Below are 27,765 nucleotides of genomic sequence, written 5' to 3'. Positions count from 1 at the left end.
ATGCACATCCAAAAAACAGAGGCCATTACTTTGTCAGCGGACTTTTGAGTCTTTCCACGCTTCGGAGACCGTTCACCGGTCGCTGTCCACTCAGTCGACTGTCGATTGGACTCAGGAGTGTAGTGATAGAGCCATGTTTCGTCCATTGTCACATATCGACGGAAAAACTCGAGTGTATTACGAGTTAACAGCTGCAAACATCAACACGTTGTTGTTTTTGGTCAAATGTGAGCTCGCGCGGCACCCATTTTGCATAGAGCTTCCGCATATCCAAATATTGATGAATGATATGACCAACACGTTCCTTTGATATCTTTAAGGACTCTGCTATCTCGATCAACTTCATTTTACGGTCATTCAAAATATTGATGTTTTCATCGGTAACCACTTCTTTGGGGCGTCCACTGCGTTCACCGTCCTCCGTGCTCATTTCACCACGCTTGAATTTTGCATACCAATCAATTATTGTTGATTGCTCTGGGGTAGAGTCCGGAAACTCATTATCAAGCCAAGTTTTTGCTTCCACCGTATTTTTCTCTTCAGAAAACAGTATTTTATCAAAACACGAAATTCCTTTTTTTCCATTTTTTTCACAATAACAAAAGTTGCTTCACAAAAGACGCTCTATCTCACAAACTAATTGACTTACAGACGTCAAATTTTGACACGAATCATTTGAAGGTTGGCACATATAAAAATAATATGCATTTAATACTAGCGATGCCATCTATGTGTCAGACCGGGGACTTATCAGCCATCCTGTTACATCCCAGCAAAAAAATTTGGAAGTTCATCCAAAGGCACAACTTTAAAAGCACTTCCAGAAGATGCACTCCCAATGATGTTCTTTATTTTAACTTCCCAGCAAGTTGTTTTAATAAAATTTTTTTATAACATGGTTTTTTCATACTTTAATTTTAACTTTTTTTGTTTGGTACAAATGGTACAAATCATTTAAATTTTGTCGACAAAAATGCTAAATCCAATCTGGAAAAATTGTGAATTTTTGAAAATATTTGAGATCAGACGTTTCCGACAAGCGTTAGAATCAATTAAAAATTATAAAAATTATTTATTTGACAAAATATCACAGAATTTTTTAATTTTCAACCAAAATATTGAATTCGGTTCACACCTAAAGAAGTGATGCAAATTCAGTGCACCGGATGTTGAAATGGAGCACTTCCGTTCGATGACAAGCCCATGTTAAATTCATCGCTTCTGCGTCAATTTTGCACCACTTCCGGATCCAAAAAGAAAATTTTCATAACTTTTTTGGCGACGCTTTTTTTTGCTGGGATACTACTTATTAAATTTTTACTTTGAACTGTAAAATGTGTCTTATTAAAGACTTAAAGGCAGAAAAGAACAGTGCTTTGATATAAACGAAATGGACTGTGTTGTTGGTTAAAAAATTTTTATTTTTTTTTTCAAAAAATAAAAATTTTTGTAACAAACGATTTTTTTTGGTGATAAAAGTTTAAAATTTCCGAAGGAATTCAAAAAACTCTAACAGCAGAAAAACATTTTCGGTACACGTTTTACAAACGTTTCTTTTCTTTGCGTGTATGTTATTGATGTAAGGCAAAATTCCCTTAAAGTAAAGCAAACTATTTTTGATTTTTGAAGAGATAATCTTTAAATTAACTAAAATAGTGAATCTTTGAATTAAAGATAAAAAGCTAATAATTATTTTAAGAATTTTCGACCTTTAGCTGAGTACTATGTTCAGTTTTCAAGCTGGAAACCAGCTTGTTAGTAACCGTGAACTTTTTTTAATGAATTAATTTTGAAATATAAAATTATGTGCAATCAATTCCTTGGATCTTTTCAATCCATTATTTGACAAGACTTGATCAAAATATAACCGTCTTCATAAATATATTTGTGTTTATACCCTTCACCACTACTGTGGTACAGGGTATAATAAGTTTGTGCATTTGTATGTAACGCCAAGAAATAGTGGTCATAGACCCATCTTTTAGTATACCGATCTGCTTAGAATTAAATTCTGAGTCGATTTAGCCATTTAGGGCCGTTTCTTGGGACAGAGACAACCGCTATTGGTTTTGGAAAAAATCGGTTCAGATTTAGATATAGCTGCCATATATATTTATCCCCGATGTGGTCATAGTTAGCGTGTTTATTAACAGATTTTCTTGAAATACCGTACATCCAAATATTTTATGAATCTCGAAAATCTTGCCAAATATCAGCCAAATCGGTTCAGATTTAGATATAGCTCCCATATATCTTTCGTCCGATTTAGACTCATATGACCACAGAGGCCAAAGTTTACTACCGATCTTCGTGAAATTTTGCACAGAGGGTAGAATTGCCATTCTACCAATGCTTGGTAAATTTGATTGAAATCGGTTCAAATTTAGATATAGCTCCCATATATATCTTTCGTCCGATTTACACTCATACGACCACAGATGCCAATTTTTAACTCCGATTTAGTTGAAATTTTGCACAGTGAGTAAGTAGAATTAGCATTGTAGCTATGTGTGCGAAATTTGGTTGAAATCGGTTCAGATTTAGATATAGCTCCCATATATAGCTTTTGCCCGATATACACTCATTTGACCACAGAGGCCAATTTTTAACTCCGATTTAGTTGAAATTTTGCACAGGGAGTAGAATTAGCATTGTAGCTATGCGCGCCAAATTTGGGTGAAATCGGTTCAGATTTAGATATAGCTTCCATATATATGTTTTTCTGATTTCGACAAAAATGGTCAAAATACCAACATTTTCCTTGTAAAATCGCCACTGCTTAGTCGAAAAGTTGTAAAAATGACTCTAATTTTCCTAAATTTCTAATACATATATATCGAGCGATAAATCATAAATAAACTTTTGCGAAGTTTCCTTAAAATTGCTTCCTTAAAATTGCTTCCTTAAAATTGCTTCATATTTATACCCTGCGCCACACTGTGGAACAGGGTAGTATAAGTTAGTGCATATGTTTGTAACACCCAGAAGGAGACGAGATAGACACATGGTGTCTTTGGCAATAATGCTCAGGGTGGGTCCCTGAGTCGATATAACCATAACCGTCTGTCCGTCCGTCTGTCTGTGAACACATTTTTGTGATCAAAGTCTAGGTCGCAATTTAAGTCCAATCGCCTTCAAATTTGGCACATGTTCCTAATTTGGGTCAGAATAGAACCCTATTGATTTTGGAAGAAATCGGTTCAGATTTAGATATAGCTCCCATATATATCTTTCGCCCGATATGGACTTATATGGTCCCAGAGACCAGATTTTTGGCCGAATTTGGTTGAAATTTTGCACTAGGAGTACAATTAGTAGTGTAGTCAAGTGTGCAAAATTTGATTGAAATCGGTTCAGATTTAGATATAGCTCCCATATATATCTTTCGCCCGATATGGACTAATATGGTCCTAAAATCCAGAGTTTTGGCCCAATGTGGTTGAAATTTTGCACAGGGAGTAGATTTGGCATTGTAGCTATGCGTGCCAAATTTAGTTGTAATCGATTCAGATTTAGATATAGCTGCAATATATATCTTTCGCCCGATATGGACTAATATGGTCCTAGAAGCCAGAGTTTTGGCCCAATTTGTTTGAAATTTTGCATTAAGAGTACAATTAATAGTGCAGTTAAGTGTGCAAAATTTGATTGAAATCGGTTCAGATTTAGATATAGCTCCCATATATAGCTTTCGCCCGATTTACACTCATATGACCACTGAGGCTAATTTTTTGCTCCGATTTAGTTGAAATTTTGCACAGGGAGTGGAATTAACATTGTAGCTATGCATGCCAAATTTGGTTGAAATCGGTTCAGATTTAAATATATCTCCCATATATAGCTTTCGCCCGATTTACACTCGTATGACCACAGAGGCCAATTTTTAACTCCACTTTAGTTAAAATTTTGCACAGGGAGTAGAATTAGCATTGTTGCTATGCGTGCCAAATTTGGTTGAAATCGGTTCAGATTTAGATATAGCTCCCATATATATGTTTTTCTGATTTCGACAAAAATGGCCAAAATACCAACATATTCCTTGTAAAATCGCCACTGCTTAGTCGAAAAGTTGTAAAAATGATTCTAATTTTCCTAAACTTCTAATACATATATATCGAGCGATAAATCATAAATAAACTTTTGCGAAGTTTCCATAAAATTGCTTCAGATTTAAATGTTTCCCATATTTTTTTTACTAGCATTGTGTTCCAACCTAGTGCATTAGCCGACTTAAATTTTGAGTCTATAGATTTTGTAGAAGTCTATCAAATTCTGTCCAGATCGAGTGATATTTAAATGTATGTATTTGGGACAAACCTTTATATATAGCACCCAACACATTTGACGGATGTGATATGGTATCGAAAATTTAGATCTACAAAGTGGTGCAGGGTATAATATAGTCGGCCCCGCCCGACTTTAGACTTTCCTTACTTGTTATTCAGAAATTTATGAAAAACACAAATGTTTTTATATTTTCCGACGCAAACGGCAGTACATTTGAGAGACACGTCGACGCAAACTTTATGATATTGTTGGCAGAGTCCTCTGGTGCTTCAATTTTGCTATGACAAGACTGCATCTTCTTCTCAATTATCATTCATATCGGCCCTTACAATTTAACCACCCTTTTGTTTCTAATATTTAGTTATTTTAGTCTGGTTTATTAAATACTTCGTTACAAAGGATGGTGGGACATTTAATAATTTAATTTGAATGCAATATTTAGTTTTCTCTATTATTGTAGTTTTCCATAGTTCCATGTTTAAATTTTTTCACATTATCTGAGGTATCACCTTTAAGTAAATAATTTAAAGCATTGAGAGCTTGGGCACGTACAATTGGCTCTATATCGTTCAAATAATGCTCAGTTATACAATTTAGGGTACATATGGCGAGCTTGCTGCCCTGACATACAGGTTCCCCAAACTCACCGAGAATAATATTGATAAATTGGCATAATCGAAATCGTATATCTGAACGTGGTGAAGTTGTCTGAAAGTCAATACAAACATATATATTTTCATAATTGATCAAATAAAACAAACTTACACCCATTATTCACCTCTACAAAAAAAAATATATAACTAATATGTTTTAATTTTAATTCAATAAAAAAAAAAATTAAAAATTAATTTATTCATTTAATTGAATGTTTACTTGGCGTTGGTGATTGATACTTTCATTTCTGCAAAAGAGCAATTTCAATTAAAAATTAATTGAATCAAATAATTTCGTAACTTAATCCATTTTTTTTCGGAACTTTCGTCTCCCTATAGTACAAATAGTCCGGTATGAAACTCTTGCGAAAAATAGGTTTTATGTCGATAATACAGTAATAATACATAATAAAGCAACCACGCTGATAATGCATTTATAATGGTTAGTTGTAAATGGATTATCAGGAAGAAAAATATAAATAATATCGCAAATATCACGCTATATATTTCGTATGGTTACCAAAAATTATTCTAGGGGTGAATTCTGGGCTTAAATTAAAAACAATGCATTTTAAGTATCATACCTGCAAGAGCCATTGGAATACTATGGGCTCCATAAAAGGGTTTACGTCCATTTGCTCGTAAGATGCTATAAATTTTGCCAAGAACAAAAGGACTGTTAAAGCATATTCGTTGTCTTTGGGAGCCTCCAAAGCTGACTTCAATGCACCAATTATAGCGTAAATGAAAACGCCATGATCCATCTGTAATGCAATGGCAAAAGATCTATAAAATAAATCTAGAAAAAAGTTTGTAACTTCATTACCTTTTTGTAAATTTTGTCCAGATCTTTGAGATATTTTCTATGATATTTTTGGTTCCGTTGGGCCTTGGAACAAATTGCGTATATTGCTTTAACTTGACAATTATCCATATTTCTTTGCTTTGAATTCCCAACGAGTTTAAAATTCCGAAACTGATGTCACTTTCTCATAACGACAAACAGAAAAAAAATCAAAGCTTGCTTTGTTAAAAAAGCAATTCGGCAAAGCATTCTGTAGCAGAAAACAAGTAAGGAAAGTCTAATGTCGGGCGGGGCCGACTATATTATACCCTGCACCTCTTTGTAGATCTAAATTTTCGATACCATATCATATCCGTCAAATGTGTTGGGGGCTATATATAAAGGTTTGTCCCAAATATATACATTTAAGTATCACTCGATTTGGACAGAATTTGATAGACTTTTACAAAATCTATAGACTCACAATTTAAGTCGGCTAATGCACTAGGGTGGAACACAATGTTAGTAACAAAATATGGGAAACATTTAAATCTGAAGCAATTTTCAGGAATCTTCGCAAAAGTTTATTTATGATTTATCGTTCGATATATATGTATTAGAAGTTTAGGAAAATTAGAGTCGTTTTTACAACTTTTCGACTAAGCAGTGGCGATTTTACAAGGAAAATTTTGGTATTTTGACCCTTTTGTCGAAATCAGAAAAACATATATATGGGAGCTCTATCTAAATCTGAACCGATTTTAACCAAATTTGGCACGCATAGCAACAATGCTAATTCTACTCCCTCTGCAAAATTTCAACTAAATCGGAGTTAAAAATTGGCCTCCGTGGTCATATGAGTATAAATCGGGCGAATGCTATATATGGGAGATATATCTAAATCTGAACCGATTTCAACCAAATTTGGCACGCATAGCTACAATGCTAATTCTACTCCCTGTGCAAAATTTCAACCAAATTGGGGTAAAACTCTGGCTTCTGGGACCGTATTAGTCCATATCGGGCGAAAGATATATATGGGATTAAATCGGAGCAAACAATTGGCCTCTGTGCACACAAAAAAATTTTTTCTGATTCAATCACCAAATTAATTGATTTTTTAATTGAAATGTCTTCAATCACGAAAATGATAGTATCAATCACAGTTTTAATTGGGCATAGAAAAAATTCTTGATTAAAGAATTAATTGATTTTTTCAGCAAATTTCAATTAATTTTTTAATTGATTCAATTAAAAATTTAATTGATGTTGATTGCAAAACTCAATTAATTTATTAATTAAAAAAGGTAACTATTTTTAATTACTTTCTGAATTGACTTAGAGTTTTTATTTGGATTAACAAATCATTGTTTGAAATACATTTTTAATTAAAAATTAAAAAAAATAAGCACTTTTTTTAACTGAATAAGTCTTCCGAATTTGATTAAAAAGTTAATTGTATCAATTAATTTTTTAATTAAAAATTTTAAAATTTTCAATCACTGGCTTAATTAACTTAATGTTTCTATCATGATTAAAAAGTTAATTGTATCAATTAATTTATTAATAGAAAACATTTTCAACTTCAATTAACTTTTTAATTGGAAATATTTTGGTGACATTTTTTTCTGTGTGGTCATATGAGTGTAAATCGGCAGAAAGCTATATATTGGAGCTATATCTAAATCTGAACCGATTTCAATAAAATTTGGCACACTTGACTATAGTAGTAATTGTTCTTCTTGTGCAAAATTTTAAGTAAATTAGGGTAAAACTATGGCTTCTGGGGCCATATAAGTCCATATCGGGCGAAATATATATATGGGAGCTATATCTAAATCTGAACCGATTTCCAAAATCAATAGGGATCTGTTCTGACCCAAAACATATACTTGTGCCAAATTTGAAGTCGATTGGATTAAAACTGCGACCTAGACTTTGATTACAAAAATGTGTTCACGGACAGACGGACATCGCTATATCGAGCACACCCTGAGCATTTTCGCCAAAGACACCATGTGTCTATCTCGTCTCCTTCTGGGTGTTGCAAACATATGCACTAACTTATAATACCCTGTTCCACAGTGTAGCGCAGGGTATAAAAATATTGTCTTGAGACTTCATGTCCTCCAAATACGAATACGAATTTTGCTTAGAATACACTCTGAAAAAAATCGCTTCTGTAACATATACCCCAAACACATGTTTCTTCAAGCATATATATTTTCAGGATTGGTCCAAACAAAATATTATTTGTATTATTCAAACATATTATGTTTCACCCTAGGGCATACACTGGTAGTAAAAAATTTTAATGAAATTTTTTTGTGTAGATATATTTTTAAGGCGCCAATTGGTTACTTCTATTATTTTACTTGCAGCATACTCTCTAGGTCTCTCTTTCTAAACACATATATGTTTATAGGCTATTTCCAAATTAATATATGTTTGCATCTAAGCATATTATATTTAAAAACATTATAGGTTATGTTAGGTTAGGTTAGGTGACAGCCCGATGTATCAGGCTCACTTAGACTATTCACATTGTGATACCACATTGGTGAACTTCTCTCTTATCACTGAGTGCTGCCCGATTCCATGTTAAGCTCAATGACAAGGAACCTCCTTTTTATAGCCGAGTCCGAACGGCGTTCCACATTGTAGTGAAACCACTTAGAGAAGTTTTGAGACCCTCAGAAATGTCACCAGCATTACTGAGGTGGGATAATCCACCGCTGAAAAACTTTTTGGTGTTCGGTCGAAGCAGGAATCGAACCCACGACTATGCAAGGCGGGCAAGCTAACCATTGCACCACGGTGGCTCCCTACAAACATTTTATGTCCCAAACATAATATGTTCTAACATATTAACATATATGTCCCCAACATGTTATGCTAGTTTATGGACATTATATGCTTGCACTTAAAAATACTGTGTAAAAAAAATTGAGTTCCAAACATTGAATTTTTACACTCAAACATATGAAAAACAGTCTTTTTCGTCCGTGTAGAACACGCATTTTTCTGATTCTTTTCCTTGTCCAAAAGTCGATAAAATTTTCATTGAAGGTGTAAAGTCGCTTTGTCTTTATAATTATGTAATTCGACTTAAACATGAAAGAAAGTATATTTGACCAAGGTAAATACGGTTTTAATAATTATGAAAAATACCTCAAATCAGTCAAAAAACGTTTAAAAATAGAAGATTTTTTTCAACCCTATATTTTATCGGCATAAACATTGAAATATATCATACTTTATACTTGTGGTCGATTTGGGAATTCAAGTTGTCGTTAATATGACTTTTAAGGTTTCTGATAGCACATGGAGATAATAGCTGAAAAAAAAAACGAATACATTAAACGTTGTTGCGTTGAATTAAGTACGCAAAACTCAAAATTTAAAAGGGAATTGTAGCATAAATTTGTCTTTACTCCACTTCTTTAGCTCGAAATCAATACCAAAATCATTAGTGTAAAGACGAAATTTTTAGAACCGAGCATAATTTTCGTTTTCAGTGAAAGAGACTTTATTATTAATTTAACTTAAAATTAGTCGCAATATTTTATAAAACAAGTATATACAGCAGTAAGTTCGGCCGGGCCGAATCTTAAATACCCAGAACCATGAACCAAATATTAGGTTTTCCTTTGAAATTTCAGGAGGGCTTGAGGACTTAAGGACACTTCCCGAAGATAAATTTAAAGATTTCACCTATGAGGACTATATCAAATTCTGGATTTATAAGAACTGTTTTTGTTTGAGTTTTAGAGGAATAATTAACATCTCTTGAACGATACGGACCATTTTCGGCACACCTTTTGATGATCCTCAAGTACCTCTAGATTTTCAAATTTCAGGCAAATTGGATAAAAACTACGGTTTCTATTAGCCCAGGACCCCAAATCGGGAGGTCGGTCTATATGGGGACCATACCAAAACATGGAGCGATGCTCACCATTTTTGGCACACCTCTTTACGGTTCTAAGGTACCTCTCGATTTCCAATTTCAGGTAAATTGGATAAAAACTGCGGTTTCTATAAGCCCAAGAAGTAAAATCGGAAGATGGGTCTATATGGGGCTATACCAAAACATGGACCGATACTCACCATTTTTGGCACACCTCTTTATGGTCATAAAATACCACTAGATTTCAAATTTCAGGCAAATTGGATAAAAACTACGATTTCTATAAGCCCAAGACCCCAAATCGGGAGGTCGGTTTATATGGGGACTATATCAAAACCTGGACCGATATAGCCCATCTTAGAACTTGACCTGCCTGCAGACAAAAGGCGAGTTTGTGCAACATTTCAACACGATTGCTTCATTATTGAAGACTGTAGCGGGATTACAACAGACCGACAGACGGACATCGTTATATCGTCTTAGAATTTCTCCCTGATCAAGAATATATATACTTTATATAGTTGGAAATCGATATTTCGATGTGTTACAAACGGAATGACAAACTTATTATACCCCCGTCACTATTCTATGGTGGTGCGTGTAGAAATAAGAAAGGTACTGGGAAGAGGGCCGATATCGGTTATTATATCATGTAAAAAATAGAAGGATATCTCGATGAGATTTAAATCCAGTTTTAATATGGAAATTTCAAAATTTTTTGAATATCACTCACTTTTTTAAAATTTTGTAAACTGTTTAAAAAATCTTTTGTAAGCATTTGCGGATACAGAGATACTTTAATGGTTTCCTAACAACAAACAGAAATTGTACAAATCTCTCGAACTATTAGATATTGACACTGGGATACTGGTGTCGACTGTGATGGTCTTCTGGTTACATTCCTCTCATTTTACATTAATGTTCATATAGCACACATAGTATAGCACCTAGGTATCCTTCGATTATATTCGGGCTTTCTCTTACATATTCTGACTATGTCTACTACAGCATTTAACTGCTGTTTTTATGTGCTGCTGCAGACAAATATTTGCTTTCCGACAATAGTCATAAATACCAAAAGTTACATGCTCAGCATACTCGGAACACTTATGGCCAGTTGCTTGGTTGAATTGCTGGTTGGTTTTTCGCCTGACTTGCTTTTTAGGAGGTATGGTTCCCTAGGCGACTATGGACCACAATGATTCGAATCCAAGGAGTCATAATATTGCAACAACAACAGCAACACCCATGGTCATAAGGGCAAAAATATACTGAAAAAAAAAAAAAAAAAAACAGAAAGAAAGATAGATAGAAAGAAAAGTACAAAGGATAAATTGAAAAGAAAATCCCCCCTGGTTCAGTGAAACTAGAAAAAATATTTGCCCGCAAAGAAGACAAACTATATATATATACAAATAAAGGACAATAAACAAAATTCCCTTTAGCGTGGTCGAAATATAGATGCCGTTTATTAAATGCAGTTTATCCAAGTAGCTAAAGTTTTCAATTCAAATGGACAAATAAAAGAACTTATAGTAGATATTTGATTTAGGTCATTCATGTCACTACTTCAATGAATTGATTTGCTTTAAATTTAAGGCCATTTATTTGGATGTTATCTCATCTGCGTTTTGCCAAAAAAATCCACTCCGGATTAGGGTGGGCTTAGAATATAGAAGCACAGTCTGCTCGACGTAATCATTGAGTACACTCTAAATGGTAACATCGTTTCGTTTCATAGAAGACGTCTGTATCCTGTGAATGCAAAGGTGATAGATATGTGTGCTCCGTCATTGTTTCTCCGGGTTGTCATGTTACACTTTTACATCTCGTTCTGATCTGCTCTGGATATTTCATAAACCAGCTCACATTCCTTTGACCGGTTCGCAATAGTGATCGTTTGTTTTGTTCTCGTGCCGAATCTTTTGATGTGGCTATGGTGTCTGGGTCTATCAATTTTACTTCCAAATCCCCCTAATCACCGTCTATCCTGTATACTAAACGTACACTGTTGCTGAATCTATTCCACAGTTAACCGCAATATCCTCATCCGATTATTTCGCCTTGTTATGATTCAGTTTGGACATGTATATCAGAGTCCGACTAGTATTACAATTTAGCCATGGTAATTTCGATATACTGAAAGAAAAATATCATTTTGTGAGAAAAACAATCAATCATCGAAGTTGAAATTGGCCCCATTATTTTGTGTTATTTTGTAGTTGATGTTGTTACCGAAATACCCACATATGTCACAATCGAGTGAACTAAACTTAAGGTGGAATTACGTACCATGCGCTTATGCGTGCGTACATTATATTCGAATGTGTTGACGAAAACGATCAATTGAGCTATACAACATGCGTGGGAACATTAATATATTTGCTGATTGCATTCCTCTCTTCTGCGCTTTATATTATGTTTTTTTTTATTCCACGCACTTTTTAAAGTATAGAACTATGAACTTATGTTTTCTGAACTTCCTCAATAAGTTCTTGTCCCTATTTAAGATTGTTTTTCGAAAGAAAAGTTTGGAATTTTTACCTAACGATGTCGGAAGTATGGTTCCAAAAGTAGAATTGTTGCAAGCTGAATGACATGGTTAGTATAAATTTTAGTATCCAAAAACTCTATGCATGTCTATACAAAACACATTCTCCGACAATCAGCCAGTCATCGAAAAGCAAAAACTCCGTCAGGATATACAAACATTAATATTTGAAGTATGTATGTATGTACTATGTACATATGCTTACATTTGGAACGGATATAGTATGGGGGGCAATGATAGTTTTTTTTTTCTGTTTTTGCCTTTGGTACCATTCGGAAGCTTCGAATAGGAGGAGTGCAAACTTTGCACAAAAAGGATGTTAGCATATGCAAGGAAAAACTCTTTGAAAATGTACACAATGTGGTGAAAAAAACTGTTGGCCATTGGTGACACTGTGAGAAATTCGAATATGGACATTGTAGCTAAGAAAGCCACATTACTCTTCCCAAACCCACTTTAACTGGATTTCAACTGTCATTTACCATATAAGAAGAAAAATGTGGAATTTGAGTTTAATGTGTAGAGCCTATTAAAAAATCATGTAAGAATATTCGATCGAACCACGCAGAGAATCCAATTTGTATGATGCCATAGGTCCATGCAACTGATTTCATGTATGATGGTGGAAAATTTGCTTTCGTATTCTCGCCTACTGTTCCAGACATTCTTTCAGTGGTATTGTGATGCTCTACGTTGTTATCTTCTGCCCCAATTAATTAGTGCTGCTTGGTTCTATAGCTGAGTCATATAACGTGTTGAATTACTTAGGGCGTTTTCGTTTCGAAAAAAAAAAACAAAATATTACCTACTTTGTCCCACATTGTATTTTCGCCCAAATGGTAGTGCCATTCCAAAGTTATTGTTAATTCACAATATTGTGAGGAATATTGAAGTCAAAAGCTATGACAGTGTCTTTCATATTTTGCATTCAGTTTCGGGTGCGTTGCATCTTTTCACCGAATTGAAATCGCCCTTACAGAAGTATTAAGTACTAAAAATGCCATCAGTATTAGTAAGAGGGGATAAACCACCACTGAAAACTTTTTCAATGGACGATCAAAACAACGATCGAACCCATTGTATCCGTTTCCTTGTATGTTCCTGTAGCCATACACCCACATTAGGTGAATCGCTTTTGCCGTCGTAAATGCTAATTTTCGAATTGAAGAAAACAGAGGATATGGTCGCGGGTAGGGTTGAGTTGTAAAAACTTAAAAATTGAGATTTTTGGTAGACTCGAAACCCGGTTTTTGAACATAGATTAATCGGTTTTCTCTATTACAATAAAATGTCCTTAGAAAGTAAGGGTAAAATCAAAAAATTTTATTCTCGGATACACCGACAACTGTTTAAAAACCCGGTTGCGTGAACACTCTGATTGCGGGTGGTTCACTATCTGAGTATACAACAATGCCAACAATTTGTAGAAAATTACATCTTAGTGAAAATATTAGCAAAAAATTTAATTTTATAATTTTTATCATATTTTCATTCACAACAATAATTAGTAGATCGTTGCACGATATTAAGAATCAAGGAATAAAATTTTTTTTTCTCTATGTGTAGAGTCTATATTCTTATGGCCAGGGCAATGATACCAAAGTGTTGAATAACGTAAAACATGACGATTTAGCAAAAATACAAAAGAAAAACAATGCAGTTTTTTTTCTTTAAAAATTTTCTGGAAACAAAAATCAAGGAAAAGGGACAAAGAAAGAAAAAAAATCAAAAACAAAATTCACATTTTAGAGGAAAAAATTGCTAAATATTCATCTCTCGCTTAGTTAGGAGAAATGGTCAAAATCATTGTTGGAAAGATTTTTGCTTTTTTTCCCCGGGTTTATTGTTAATGGTTCGACTGTGCAGTACTACCAGTGGTGGTCCTTTTGCAGCATGAAAAAGATTTCCGTTGTCAAAACCAAACAATAACAAAAGCATGCAAATGGGCATGAGAACTGGAAACGGAAATCACTAAAACAACTAACATTGTAATAAAAATGGCGCCTTAGCCATGAATACGGAATGCTAGCGAAACCAAAACCACTGCTCACAAAGTGAAATAAAAATAATAGAAAAAAACAAGTGACTGAAAATGGAAACCCAAACTAAAATGGAAGCAATAACAGAACATGGAATATATGAGAAAAAAAAACAAATTCTACCAATAGAGGTTTCTGGTGGGAATAGCCACAAAGTGGTACTACCATATAGCTGCGAATGTACTACAATCAAAGCCATATTTTTATCATCCCACAGATTACTCTTTGTCTTGTTGGCTGTCAATGCCATGGATATGAACCAAAGTTACCTACTCAAATGCGGGGAAGTAAAAAGTCTCTATGACAATAATTTATTTTTTATTTTCTATATGAAAATCGAGATGAATGTCATATAGTCCGAATACTCTTTGGATTCAACGTTAAAAACAAAACATTGAATACAAGTAGATTGTCTGTTTAAATTATTGTATATTGTTATGGGAACCGATAACAGCAAAATAATTTCGCACTACTTCATTTGGTTTAGGATTTGGGGACAAATGAAAGATGTAGAATTTTGAAGATCTTCGATTAAAGTTTAAACTTGGTAATACTTTGTGATAGCTACCCTATATGTGCATTTTTTTTTGGTACATTTTTTAATAAATTTACCCACATAGGGTTTACAATATTTCAATCCACATTTTTTGATTTCATTTATCTTTCAAGTTTGAAAGTCATTGTGTTACTTAAATATTCCAATGATTTTCAAACAATTATAAACACATCGTAACAAATTTTCTGTACGATCTGATAAGATCTTAAAAGAATAAAAAACCTTGAATATTCTCATGAGAAAATTTAACAAAACATTTAGGGTGGAAAATGCTTTGTTCTAATTAGCTTAGTTTGCTACCTAAACTGAGGCGAGTCTTATTTATCCTTAAGGGTTGGTTTCGGATGCTATTATAGATGGCGCTTTTAAAATCCTATGATATTATAGAGAATAGCGCTGGTAGCGCAAGAATTCTAATGAGACTGTTTCCACTGGCACTGCATTTAAAAACAACTGGAAAATCTACTATTAGTATCTCTGAAGTTCTTAGAAGAATTAGCCATTGGAAAAAAATGTTAATAGATATCCCATAAATATTTGGTGATTTGGGATAATTTGATGTTATAATAAAAATGAAGAGCATTCCAATCTAATACGCGATTTTTTTTTGTATTAAATTGACAACTTTAATATAAACAAAAAGAGGTAAAAAAATGATTTTTCCTCATTATTGGAAATGAGAGATATACAAACAATAAAACAATTTCCATGTTTTTGTTCCATCGTCCGTCCAATCCCTGCTTCGAGTTTTCCTTAAAGAAAAGAAAATTATTCTTGACTAAAATAAATTGCCCTTAAATGAAGTGATATATTGAGTCTTTATATTTAAGATAAAAAATATTAAAAAAGGCTAAGACTTATTTTAAGAATTTTCGATCTTTGGTTTATAGTTTTGCTTTTTTTTGGAATTAAGAAAACTTTTTTTGTCTTGATGTTTTTTTTATAATTTGGATTTTTAAACCGGCAAATATTTTTTTGAAATAATGAACTTTTAATTGAGATTGTTAATCTTTACCACAATTTTTTTTCTTATTAAATTTAGGACACGAAACTCTGAAAAAAAAAAAATAATTTACTTTGAAGTATCTTTTTTAATTTGGATTTTAAGCAGACATTTATTTTTACATGAAAATGTTTCTTAATAAAGGGTGGTTAAATTGTAAGGGCCGATGTTGAATGTGAAGCACACCTAAACGCCAAGTTTTTTTCCTAATTTTATTTGACATTTCTCTATTTCAGACTTACTCAATTTGAACCATGGAGAGATACACAATCCAACAACGTGTTAAATGGTTCCAAGAAATGGCAACAATGGATGATCAATTTTCGAAGAAAATCATCTTCAGTGATGAGGCACATTTTCACCTCAGTGGATTCGTCAATAAACAGAACTGCCTCATTTGGGCGAATGAGAATCCAAGAGTGATTGTCGAAAAACCAATGCACCCACAAAGAGTGACTGTTTGGTGCGGTTTATGGGCTGGCGGCATCATCAGGCCAAAATGAGGCCGGTCAGGTCAACGAACTTTTTATGGCCCGAATTGGAAGCAGCGGTGCCAACTCTGACGATTTTTCGTCATTTTGACGATTTTTGATGGTAAATTTTGCCTTTGACGATTTTTTAAAATGATCGACACAAGTGTTTCTTTTTAAAGTTTTTTATGACGATTTGACGATTTTTCAAAGTGATGTAGTTATAAGTTGACGAATTTCATAAGGTGTAATGTAAACAAGCTTTTTTATTCTCAAAATATGACAATTTATATGTAGCTTGCTTCCAACCGTCTCCAATGTAGAAAGAAATTTCAAAGCAATCAATATAAATAAACCTAAAATGCGGAATTCCTTTGAAACTTAAACATTGTAAGGTATTCTTTTGTCTTGGCTTAGTTAAATTCACTTTATTCATTACCGTAATAGAAATAATAAAAATTATACACGAGCCAGTAATAAGGATTTAAATTCGCTTGGAGACTAGGACATTTTTCTGTCAAGAAAATTTTGTTAAACAATGTAGTATATGCCCTGCCAGCATTTCAAAGTTCCATTTCATCCTCATCGCTACCACAGACTCGTAAATGTCACCACAACCATCGCGAACTGTGATGGGGAAAGCATATCAAAAAGTACAAAATGTACATGAAAGTATTTTGCCATCACTACTGTTAGAAGAGCCATTTTATTTTTTGTGAAACGCCAAGCGCAACCAGCTTGTTATATTTTATTTAAATAAAAACGAAAATAAAGTTCTGAAAACATAGATATTACGCTTAAAATTGTGAAAGGTATATGGTGAACAATTTTCGACTTTCCAAATAGAATAAAGTGATCGTTTTTCAAATATTTTTCCAGGCACGCTGTCTCCATCGAAAATAAACAAACTGGCTGATAGACGCTGCAATATGTAACTTGCTACTTATAACTCAACATCATTCTTTTATTAATGCAAAAAATTATGTTAAATGTGATGAGATAAACCCAAAAATGTTATATTTATAAGAAATTATAAATGTTTAATCAAATCAATAAACATCTACACAATCGTGTTTTACTTGACCACAATGATTCTTCTACAATTACCTTCAAATGCACTTTTTCTGATAGTTTGCAGGGGTTCTTATTGGCGTCCTTCGAAATTGATCTAAATAGGCACCTAATAATTGCACTGATGAGAAACTTTTTCGTAGTAACTTGGCGTGGTACAACTTCTCAATAGTGACGGCGCTTTTCCGACGAGTTTTTGATGTCGTATATGATTGTTTTCGACGTAGTGGGGATTCTCAGAAGCGCCCTCAAATTAAAAAAATGTTGGCAGGGTGTAGTTACAATCAGAAATATTACTTTTAATTAATTAAAAATTTAATTTAATTAATCTTCGTTTAAAAAACTGAAAACTAGATGACTTAATTAGAGGGTTAAACGAAATTATTAATGTTTTTTAATAAAACTTTTAATTTGTTCCTTTTTCAGCTATTTTATGGGTGACGATTTTTTGACGAATTTTTTGGGACAAATTGACGATTTTGACGAAAAATATTTTAAAAATTGACGATTTTCAGCCCAAAACAGTTGGCACCACTGATTGGAAGACATGGATGTGGACGATATGTGGTTTCAGCAGGACGGTGTCACTTGCCACACAGCTAACGAAACAATGGCTCTTTTGCGCAACAAATTCAATGGCCGTGTTGGCACACGTAATTGCAATGTCAATTTGCCGGCAAGATCATGTGATTTGACACCGTTGGACTTTTTTCTTTGGGGTTATTTGAAAGAAAAAGTGTACGTAGATAAGCCAGCAACAATTCAAGAGCTAAAGGATGAGATAATTCGGCACATTAACGGCATAGAACCTCCATTATGCCTCAGAGTCATCGAAAATTTGGACCATCGGATGAAGGTGTGCCACCAAGGTCGCGGCGCCCATTTGGCCGATATTTGGTTTCATACATAATTGAGTAATACCAATATATCATAATAAAATAAAATTACAATAATTTGCTAAATAGTTTGTGTTTTATTCAAAAAAAAAAAAAAAAGAGAGACATTTCGATAAATTAGCTCTGTATTCTAATTTTTATACAGCCTACACTGAAAAAAGTATTGTCGTGAGGTCAAAGATTTCATGTGTTTAAAATACGAATGCAAATTTTGCTTAGCATAGATGACGCATTTCTCTAATATAAAGTTTTTTTCCTTGTCCAAAAGTCGATAAACTTTTCAATGAGTGGTTTCATTTCAAAATGGGTATCTTAACATGAAAGAAAAAATGTTTGAGCTTTGATGTTGAGTCAACTTGACTTTAATAATTCAGAAAAAAATTTTAAATTTAATGAAATTGTCTTTAAATTTGTTGTCTTTTTGCATCTTGACTACAAAGTAAAAAATCGTTCAAATATAAGACATGTTTTTCAACACTTTATTTTCAAGGCGTTTTTTACTTAAAACGTATCATAATTTCTACTGGTAGTCGAGTCTTAATTTGAAAAATAAAGTTGTCGTTAACTCGTTTTTAAACGACTTTGATAGCATATGAAGAAAATACAAAAGCTGAAAAGGCGAAAAATTAAAATTTGCTTCCTAGAAGCAAGTACACAAAACCCAAATTTAAAAGAGAATTGTGTCTTAAAAGTATCCTTACTTGTATTCTCCGCTTCTTTGGCTCGGAATCAATACCAAAATTTTTAAAGTAAAGACAAAATCTTTGGAATCGGACATGCTTTTTTTTCAGTGTAGGTTTAAAGTTAGAGAGCTTCTTAAAGTAGTTTTTAAGAAGCGCATCCTTGGCACAGAATCCATTATCCATTCTTTAGGCCCTTAAAATGCAATGCATTTTCTTTTAATAAATTAGATTAAAACATGGTAAGATTTAAGACATTTTTATCTTCCTTAGCGATTTTATGTGATATTGGGTACTCATGTATCCAAAAGAGTTTGTCACTGGACAGAAATATTTATTATCATTAATTTATGAATGCTAGTTTTCCTACCTTATAAGGAAATTTATTACTGAAAAAATTATGCAATTCAATTGTGGTATTATTTACTTCTATTTTATTTTAAATAAGTGATGTTTACAAAAAAATATAAAAAAATTTGTACTGGCTCCCAGGACCAAACAGGTCCTTATGCGACTCAGCTCATAAAAACTCTTATATTTCATTTATTAATGTATATCCTCAACTAAAGGACAAAATCCTTGGATCCATGTCCTCAAAAAGTATAGAAGTCACACTATATGACTTTATGAAAATCTCCGTTCAAGTGAAACAAACTACAAATTCACACAATTCGAAATAGCTGGGAAGCCCTGGTTGCAACTATGGCAACATGTTTCATTTAAATGTGTGCACATATCTCATCTCATCATCTATCTCAAATCAAATACTAAAGAAGTGTGTCATTGTGACTGTAAGTCAAAGTTCTTGAAAAAAAAACTAAATTTAGCTTTTGATGAAACTGATGCCAATCAGCCAACAACAAGTAAACAAGGACAAAAACAAGAGCTTATCCTTGTGAAAATCTAAATTTCACAGCCAATGAAATGGAAAACGCCCTTGAGTCCAATTTCAGCACTTTAAAATTTTTATGTGACCATTTTATAGGGTATTACACCTTTTTTGGGAAACAGTACTAAGCCACTTCAGTGCACAATAAAGCTCTCACAAAAATGGATCAATGTTCGTTCACGTGCCGCTAGGAGATAAGACGAAGCGTCCCTTAAGTGAGCTAAGCAATCGAAATGAAATCAAACAATCACCCAGCTAAACGGGTTCATGGTTCAAATGAAATCATTACGTCAACAGTGTAAGGACGACATCAAAGGACCTGCTCACAGAACAACAACAAAAACACAGTCTTAACTTTGATTGGGTAAGCGAGCGAACAACTCAACAAAGTTCGCCAACAATTTCTATAAGCTATTGTTGCTGTTGTTTTTGTTTGTTGCCTTTTGCTTGTTTACAAACAACGCTCACACACACGCACGCGACCACTTAGCATTAAACAATTGCCAATCGACAATACCTTCACTAAAGATATCCTTGTTTTTTTTTTGTGTTTGTATATGGGGTGGCACACTAAGGTCCTGCCTTGTTACCATTTATGCTATAGTGGCCTTTTTTTATTGCCTTTGTTTGGCCCTTCAACGGCGTCATCATCATCAGTTTTTTTGCGATTCTAATCTCTGCACTACAAAATGTTACAAAAGTATTTAACAATTAAGTTGTGACACACTCCAGTTTGTCGTTCACATGGTGTCTCCGGTCCAGGGTCTTTATCTTAGTGGCCCACGGTGATTTGTATCTTCATTTTTCTCATATGTGTTTAATGTTGTTATTAAACACATCATTCATGGATGGGGGGTTTACCTTATACCTTCTCATTTAGAGTTTTGATGGGCTGTTAGTCATCAGCGATTTAATCGTGTAGTTTATCATTTTCATATTTGAATGTAAAAGACCAGAGTAGTATAGTGAATGTGCCAGAGGCAGGTGATGTTGTATACACAGTAAAAATATTGCCAAATTGATTGAAGTTGAAAACGTAGTGAATTAAAAAAATTAACTGACACAAATATTTTTTTTATCAATTTAAAAAATGAAGACAGTTATAACAAGTAAGGAAAGTCTAAAGTCGGGCGGGACCGACTATATTATACCCTGCACCATCCTGCCAACATTTTGTGAATTTGACGGCACTTCTTAGAATCCCCACCACGTCGAAAACAATCGTATACGACGTCCAAAACTCTTCGGAAAAGCGCTGCCAATATTGAGAAGTTGTACCACGCCAAGTTACTACAAAAAAGTTTCGCATGAGTGCAATTATTAGGTGCATTTTTAGATAAATTTAGAACGACGCCCATAATAGCTCTTTTAAACAATCAGAAAAAGTGAACTTTAAGATAGTTGTAAAAGATTTATTGTGGTCAAGTAAACAACGATTGTTTAGATGTTTATTTTTTTTTATTAAACATTTATAAATTCTCATAAATATAACATTTATACGGCTATCACTTCACATTTAACATATATACAATAATAAAAGAATGATGTTGAGTTACAAGTAGCAAGTTACATTTTGGAGCGTCTATCAGCCAGTGCTTTTATTCCCAATGGAGGCAGCGTGTCTGGAAAAATATTTGAAAAACTATCACTTTATTCCATTTGGAAAGTCAAAAATTGTTCACCAATATACCTTTCACAATTTTAAGCGAAATAACTATGTTTTCAGAACGTCATTATCGTTTTATTTAAATAAATTATAAGAAGCTAGTTGTGCTTGGTGTTTCACAAAATATAAAATGGCTCTTGTAACAATAGTGATGGCAAAATACTATCACAGTTGGCGATTGTTGCAGTGTCACTTACGAGTCTGTGGTAGCGATGAGGATGAAATGGAACTTTGAAATGCTGGCAGGGTAAAGATACTAAAAATTGTACTCCTCGTTTTCAAGGAAATCAGGGTAAAACTCTGGCTTCTGGGGCCATATAAGTCCATATCGGGCGAGAGTTATGTAAGGGAGCTATATCTAAATTTGAACCGATTTCTTCTAAAATAATGTAATAATCAATAGGGTTCTATTCTGACACAAAACAGAAACTTTTGCCAAATTTAAAGTCGATTGGACGGAAACTAAGACCTGGACTTTGATTACAAAAATGTGTTAACAGACAGACGGACATGGCTACATCGACTCAGGGACCGATCCTGTGCAATATTGCCAAAGACATCGTGTGTCTATCTTGTCTCCTTCTGGGTGTTGCAAACATATGCACTTAACTTAACTATAAAACCCTGTTTCACAGTGTGGCGCAGGGTATAAAAATGATTGAACAATTTTATGTTTTCAATTAAAATATTAGTTATTCCAATTATGGTAATTAAATAAAAAATCCAATTAACGACAATGATAGAAGCAATTACTTAATTAATAGTATTGCAAATGGACCATATCGAACCACTTTTAGGTATAGCCCTTATATCCACCAATCTATATACTTGGTTTGCGGAGCCTCTTGCAGGAACAAAACTTCATTCGATCCGTATGAAATTTGGTATGTGGTGTATTTATGTGCTCTCTAACAACCCTGCAAATATTGGCCCATATCGGTGCTTTACTATATGAAGCCCCCATATAAACCCATCCCCAGATTTCATATCTGGATCTTCCTGGAGTGCATATATCATCCGATCCGGTTGAAACTTGGTACTACGTCATGTCAATATAGCACTTCTACTAATCATGCACAAATTGGCCCATATCCGTTTAGAAATATGTACAGCCCCATACAAACCGACCTCTAAATTTGACTTCTGAAGTCTCATGGAGGAACAAATTCCAAGCAATTAGTTGGCTTATATAGGTATTTAATCTGACTTTTTTGTCTAACATAGACTTCATATACACTAACTTACAATTTAGAAAACAATGTGAAGAAGTTTTAAGATACCTTGTTCGCAATCCATGGTGGAGGGTACATAAATGTTTTAAATTAATTCCCTGATTGGGCAATTTCAACAACTAATTGGATCAATCATGATTGAATGAGAATTTGTTTTCTGTATAATACCTGTTTTCAGTACTGGACTTAAGACCTATGGAGATTCAGATCAAAAGTGTGGCCGTCATGGTGGACGAACCATCGAATGATAATAGAGGAGATAAGACAAAGACTGGAGAACTACTCAAGGAGAATAGGACGACAGTCAGGGGAATCTTGGGAATAATGACCGGCCACCTAGAATTGAGAGCACATCTGTGCCGAATAGGAACAGTACAGGATGGTGCATGTAGGGCGTTTTGAGACCTTGGAACACTACTTTTGTAGCTGCCCTGCCTTTAGTAGGTGAAGAGGTAACATTATATTTTAGAGACATTCTTGCTGGAAATATAGCATAATTTTTACATATAGTCAAGTTGAATTTGGAAATGTAAGTTTTCGTTAACACGTTTTTAATGCACTTTGATAGCACATGAAAAAAAACTACAATTTATTTCCTAGAATCAAGTACACAAAGCTCAAATTTAAAAGAGAATCGTGTCTTAAATGTGCCTTTACTTCGATTGTCCGCTTTTTTGTTTTCAGTGTAGCTTATCACCGCTTCTGCTACAGTATTCTCATGAATCCTGTTCAAACCTGTCTGGTACGCTGCCTGATATAGAGACTCTCTTTTGTAACGCTAGATCTTGCGCACTAAGAGGTGAAGATCAACCCTTACAATCATGCAAGGTTTGACTCCATTTCGTCTGTCTGTTGTAATCGCGCTACAACCTTCAAGAACAAAGATACATCTTTTTTTGTCTGCAAGCAGATGAAGTTCAAAGTTGAGCTATATCGGTCCCTATTTGGTTATAGCTGCTTTATAAATCGACCCCTCATTTTGTTTTCTTGAGCATCTAGAATCCTCAATTTTGTCCGATTGGTTTGAAATTAAAAGTCTCGAGTCCACAAAACGTGAATTTGGCATGTATAGGTCCCAGAGGATAAAAACGCCGACTCGTGATGCCGCAGATTATTTTGTAGCAATCGACGCCTCCGCCGATTGTGTCGGTTCATCTCGACTCAAATGTAGTTGCCACATAATCACAATATACTTTTGTGAAATTTTTAGTCGTACACTAAAACCCATTCAATACTGTGTTACTATAATAATTGATCTTTTTTTCATTTTCTCTGTTTTCAAAACAATGACATATTTCGGTTCTTTTTACAAAGATAATTCTTTCAGTGTGGACTGCCATGTAATCTTTTATTTTTTTTTTTAATTTTCAGATTCATTTCTGGATAGATTATTCGTTCTGAAATTCGAAAGTTAATAAAAGTTTTCAGTATTCTCTCAAACAAACAATCTGTTCCGATCCACTGAAATTGTATTTAGGGTTAATCATTCAATTGGAAAACGAGTTCCACTTCCACAAAAACAGTCTTCAAAACAATTTACCAAAGCTATGTAAGGATCAAATGGCCTACTAGGCATTGCAACAAATTTGGTATTGAGAAAAGTTTTTGGCCTTTGAAGTCCTTGGATTTATTTGCGTTGTTGTTTGGTTTTCTACTACATTCAAGCATATTATCGATATATAAATTACAGTAAAGCTAACTTTTCAAGCTACACAGGACAAACAGTAATCAAAATTTTAAACATTATTCTTTATTGCTTTAAATTGTGGTTTCCGGTGCATGCCATCATCAAGGATAACCACCCATGTACCACAGCAATGCCCTGTCCCTCTGAGAGACATGACAAGGAGGAGTTAACATCAAACAAGTAAATAATTTTCATCCTTAAGCAGTACTACAGCCATACTCTTCATCAAACAACCCGAATGGGAAACCACAAAAAAGTATATGGAAGATGGAAAGCCAACCTCAGATCGTCTCTATCACTCAGTCCACAAAAAGTGAAATTCACATGTAATTCTCGATGGTGCCTCTTTGCCAATGCCTTACTGGGAAGATAACACCAAGAACACCGAACTTAAGAACTAAAAGCCAAAGACGAAGACAGAAAGTCTTTATTTAACTTTTGCAGCCACTTGAAAAGTTGTTTCCATTTTTATTTTTATTTGTTTTTGTGTTGCTGTTGCTGCGACTTAAAAAAAAAATTAAAACAAAAGCCATTGAGTCTTCTTCTCCGGCGTCCCTTCTCCTATCTGGCTGCTCCGATATCTGTGTGGTGAATGAATCAACGAATGATTCCCTTGGCCTGGGATTATGTAAAGTTATGTTTGTCTTGATGTTCTTGGGCTCTCCCCGGCCCTCTTGACAAGGCCTGTTGTGGTATTCCAAACAGTGGGGTATATCAAAATGCTCATCGTGTATGTTGATGATGATGATGATTGGAAGCCCTTAACAAAGTTCATGTGTGTGGTTTTTAAGAGTTTTGTTTCACACTTCCGTTTCCGTTTTACTGCCAATGCACCACAAAACGGAGAAGAAAAAAATGAGCAAAATCAAATACAACAGCAGGAGAAAAACTAAACAAGAAAGTTTTCCCCAAACTTATACACACAGTGCAAATTTTTCTTTTCCTCTACATTGATGTAGCTGACAGGAAGGAGGGTGAAGAAATTTGCATTGCTTTTGGCTTTTGCCATTTGAGGTAGGCCAAGGGTATTGAAATGTTACCCCTACCATTGATATTTCAGTTGAACATGAAACGGAAATTCTTAACAAATTTTTCTGTTTATGTCAAAAGTTTGTTTCTTGTAGTTGGGTAAATAGGCAAAATTTTATAGAGATAATGGTGCAAAGCAATATGAGATTTTCAATGATTTTAATTTTTCAAGAGCATTCGCAATTGATTATGAATTTCTTTTAATTTTTTTTTGTCAAGTTTTATGATCAAATCATCCCTAACTATGTAACGTTACAATGAACATGTCTCCAAAAGTAACTCATTTAGAGTGAATCCCAATTATGTTGGGTTAGATAATCACTTACTCTATTCTAATCATTGAAGAAATGTTTTCTTGTAATTGAATGCTGACCGGAATACCATACTTGCAGCTCAGGAACTCACCGTGTGTCCGCCTGAAATTCTTAGCAAATCGGTAAAGATATGTATGTTGAAAATTAAAAAAAAAAAAAACAAGAACTACAAATAATTTCCTTGAATATCTCAATATTTAGTTTTTTATTTATAGCTTTATTTTCGATACTAAATGCGCTATAGCTACTGGATGGCATCCTCCCTGTACAACTAAGTCAAACTTATTTCTGACATAACAAAAAAGTATATAAATAAAAAGTGTAAGTTCGCCGGTCCATTAAATAGCCACCACACTGAAAAAAGCATGCTAGGTTCCAAAGATTTTGTTTTTACACTAATGATTTTGATATTGATGCCAAGCCAAAGAAGAACAAATTTAAGGCTTAATTATCTTTTAAATTTGAGTTTTGCGTATTTGATTATAGGAAACAAATTTTAATTCATTCGTTTCTTCAGCTTTCCCTTCATGTGCTGCCAAATTGCTTTAAAAACTTATTAACGACAACTTAAATTTGCAGATTCAGACTCGACTTCAAGTACACGAGAAAAAATTCTTTCCTCCCAAACGAAATTTTAGACAAACAAAGTTCGTTTCTCATTTGCTTTTCGCTGTAAGGAAGTGTATTTTGAAGAAAAGTATATAATTTTTGTGACAAACGTTTATTCTTTTCCAGGATGTAAAAACAATTTCATAAAGACTAGCTCAAAAAAAAAAAAAAACATTATTTTCTTGCTAATTGCATTGTTCCTCACATCTTTCTCACATCCACGAGGTTTTTTAGTTCTTAACACCTTTTCCTGTAATAGCAAGAAATTATACGATTTCATCAATTTTTAAAATTTGTTTACCTTTCGCCTGGACGGAGAATGGAACCGCGGACCATGCACTTTGTAAGCCAACATACTAACCATTGAGCTATGTACCTGTTATGGTCATCAATAGATAAATATTCATATAAGTTATATTTATATAGCATAGCTTGCGGCGCCCACGAACCGAATAAACAAAGTTTATTTAACAGAAACAAACATTTAGTTTGGGACCGTGGAGCAGTGGTTGCTATGTCCGACTTGCATGCCTGCTTCGACCAAAGTTTTTTTTTTTTTGTTTTTTTTTACATTTATTCCAGATATGTTCGGAAGATTCCGAAAAAATGTTCAACATTACGTTGTAGTATACATATTAAATTTTGAACTGTAAAATATGTCTTATTAAAGACCTAAAGTCAGAAAAGAACAGTGTTTGATATAAACGAAATGGACTGTGTTGTTGTTTCAAAACTAAATTTTTTTATTGAAAAAAATAAAAATTTTGTAACAAACGAATTTTTTTGGTGATAAAAGTTTAAAATTTTCGAAGCAATTCAAAAAACTCTAACAAAAGAAAAACGTTTTCGGTACACGTTTTCCAAACGTTTTTTTTCTTCGCGTGTAGAAATTATGCTGTGTTTCAAGTAAGAATGACTTTAAAATAAAGTATCATACAATATATCAATATATCGTATCCTGTGCTTTCTAGCCAAGATACAAAAAGTCAACAAACATAAAGACGATTTCAGTAATTTAAAGAATTTTGAATTCAAGTTGACCCAAACCTTTCGTTCATGTTAGGATGCCCAATTTTAAGTGAAATCACTTAACTATAATGACAAAACGACTTCATTGAAAAGCTTATCGACTTTTGAACAAGGAAAAAACTTTATATCAAAGAAATGCGTCTTCTATGCCAAGCAAACTTTGAATTCGTATTTTAAGGACATGAAATCTTGGCCTCACGACAATATTTTTTTCAGTGCACCATGGATCAAATATAAAGTCACATTTGAGTATGCCTCGTGGCGCTACACCTGGTAATAGATCGGTTCAGATTCTGGATTTAAAAGAACTCTTTTTGTTCGAGAAAATTTGCATAATTGGTCTTCTACCCCTCTAGACGTTAAATCGAGAGGATGGGGCATATGATAATATATAATCGTATTTCAAACCA

At 33.7% G+C, this 27,765-nt stretch overlaps 1 protein-coding gene and 1 long non-coding RNA gene across 2 annotated transcripts; one reads left to right on the top strand and one right to left on the bottom strand.

Annotated features, from left to right (window-relative positions):
* Positions 1-4,643: 4,643 nt before the first annotated feature.
* LOC142234510 (condensin complex subunit 3-like) lies at positions 4,644-5,948 on the bottom strand. The gene is made up of 3 exons (XM_075305671.1): positions 5,767-5,948; positions 5,525-5,704; positions 4,644-4,995 (listed from the first exon to the last, which is right to left on the bottom strand). The coding sequence occupies exons 1-3, from the start codon at positions 5,872-5,874 to the stop codon at positions 4,726-4,728; spliced, it is 558 nt and encodes a 185-aa protein (XP_075161786.1). The 5' UTR covers positions 5,875-5,948; the 3' UTR covers positions 4,644-4,725.
* A 10,932-nt stretch (positions 5,949-16,880) lies between these two features.
* LOC142232854 (uncharacterized) lies at positions 16,881-17,342 on the top strand. The gene is made up of 2 exons (XR_012721226.1): positions 16,881-17,065; positions 17,133-17,342. It is a non-coding gene; the product is annotated as an uncharacterized LOC142232854 (long non-coding RNA).
* The last annotated feature ends 10,423 nt before the right edge of the window (positions 17,343-27,765 follow it).

Source organism: Haematobia irritans, chromosome 4, assembly GCF_050003625.1.
Source record: "Haematobia irritans isolate KBUSLIRL chromosome 4, ASM5000362v1, whole genome shotgun sequence".
Classification (NCBI taxonomy): Eukaryota; Metazoa; Arthropoda; class Insecta; order Diptera; family Muscidae; genus Haematobia; species Haematobia irritans.
Note: the sequence above shows the minus strand (reverse complement) of the source record. Positions and strands in the feature narration are given on the sequence as shown.

What these genes read in the sequence shown, in the direction of transcription:
- LOC142234510 (XM_075305671.1), bottom strand. Translation starts at nt 5,874, where the DNA reads ATGGATAATTGTCAAGTTAAAGCAATATACGCAATTTGTTCCAAGGCC. An exon ending in TGGACAAAATTTACAAAAAG is followed by an intron (nt 5,705 to 5,766) that starts GTAATGAAGTTA and finishes ATTGCATTACAG; the next exon opens with ATGGATCATGGCGTTTTCAT. An exon ending in TATTCCAATGGCTCTTGCAG is followed by an intron (nt 4,996 to 5,524) that starts GTATGATACTTA and finishes ATTGACTTTCAG; the next exon opens with ACAACTTCACCACGTTCAGA.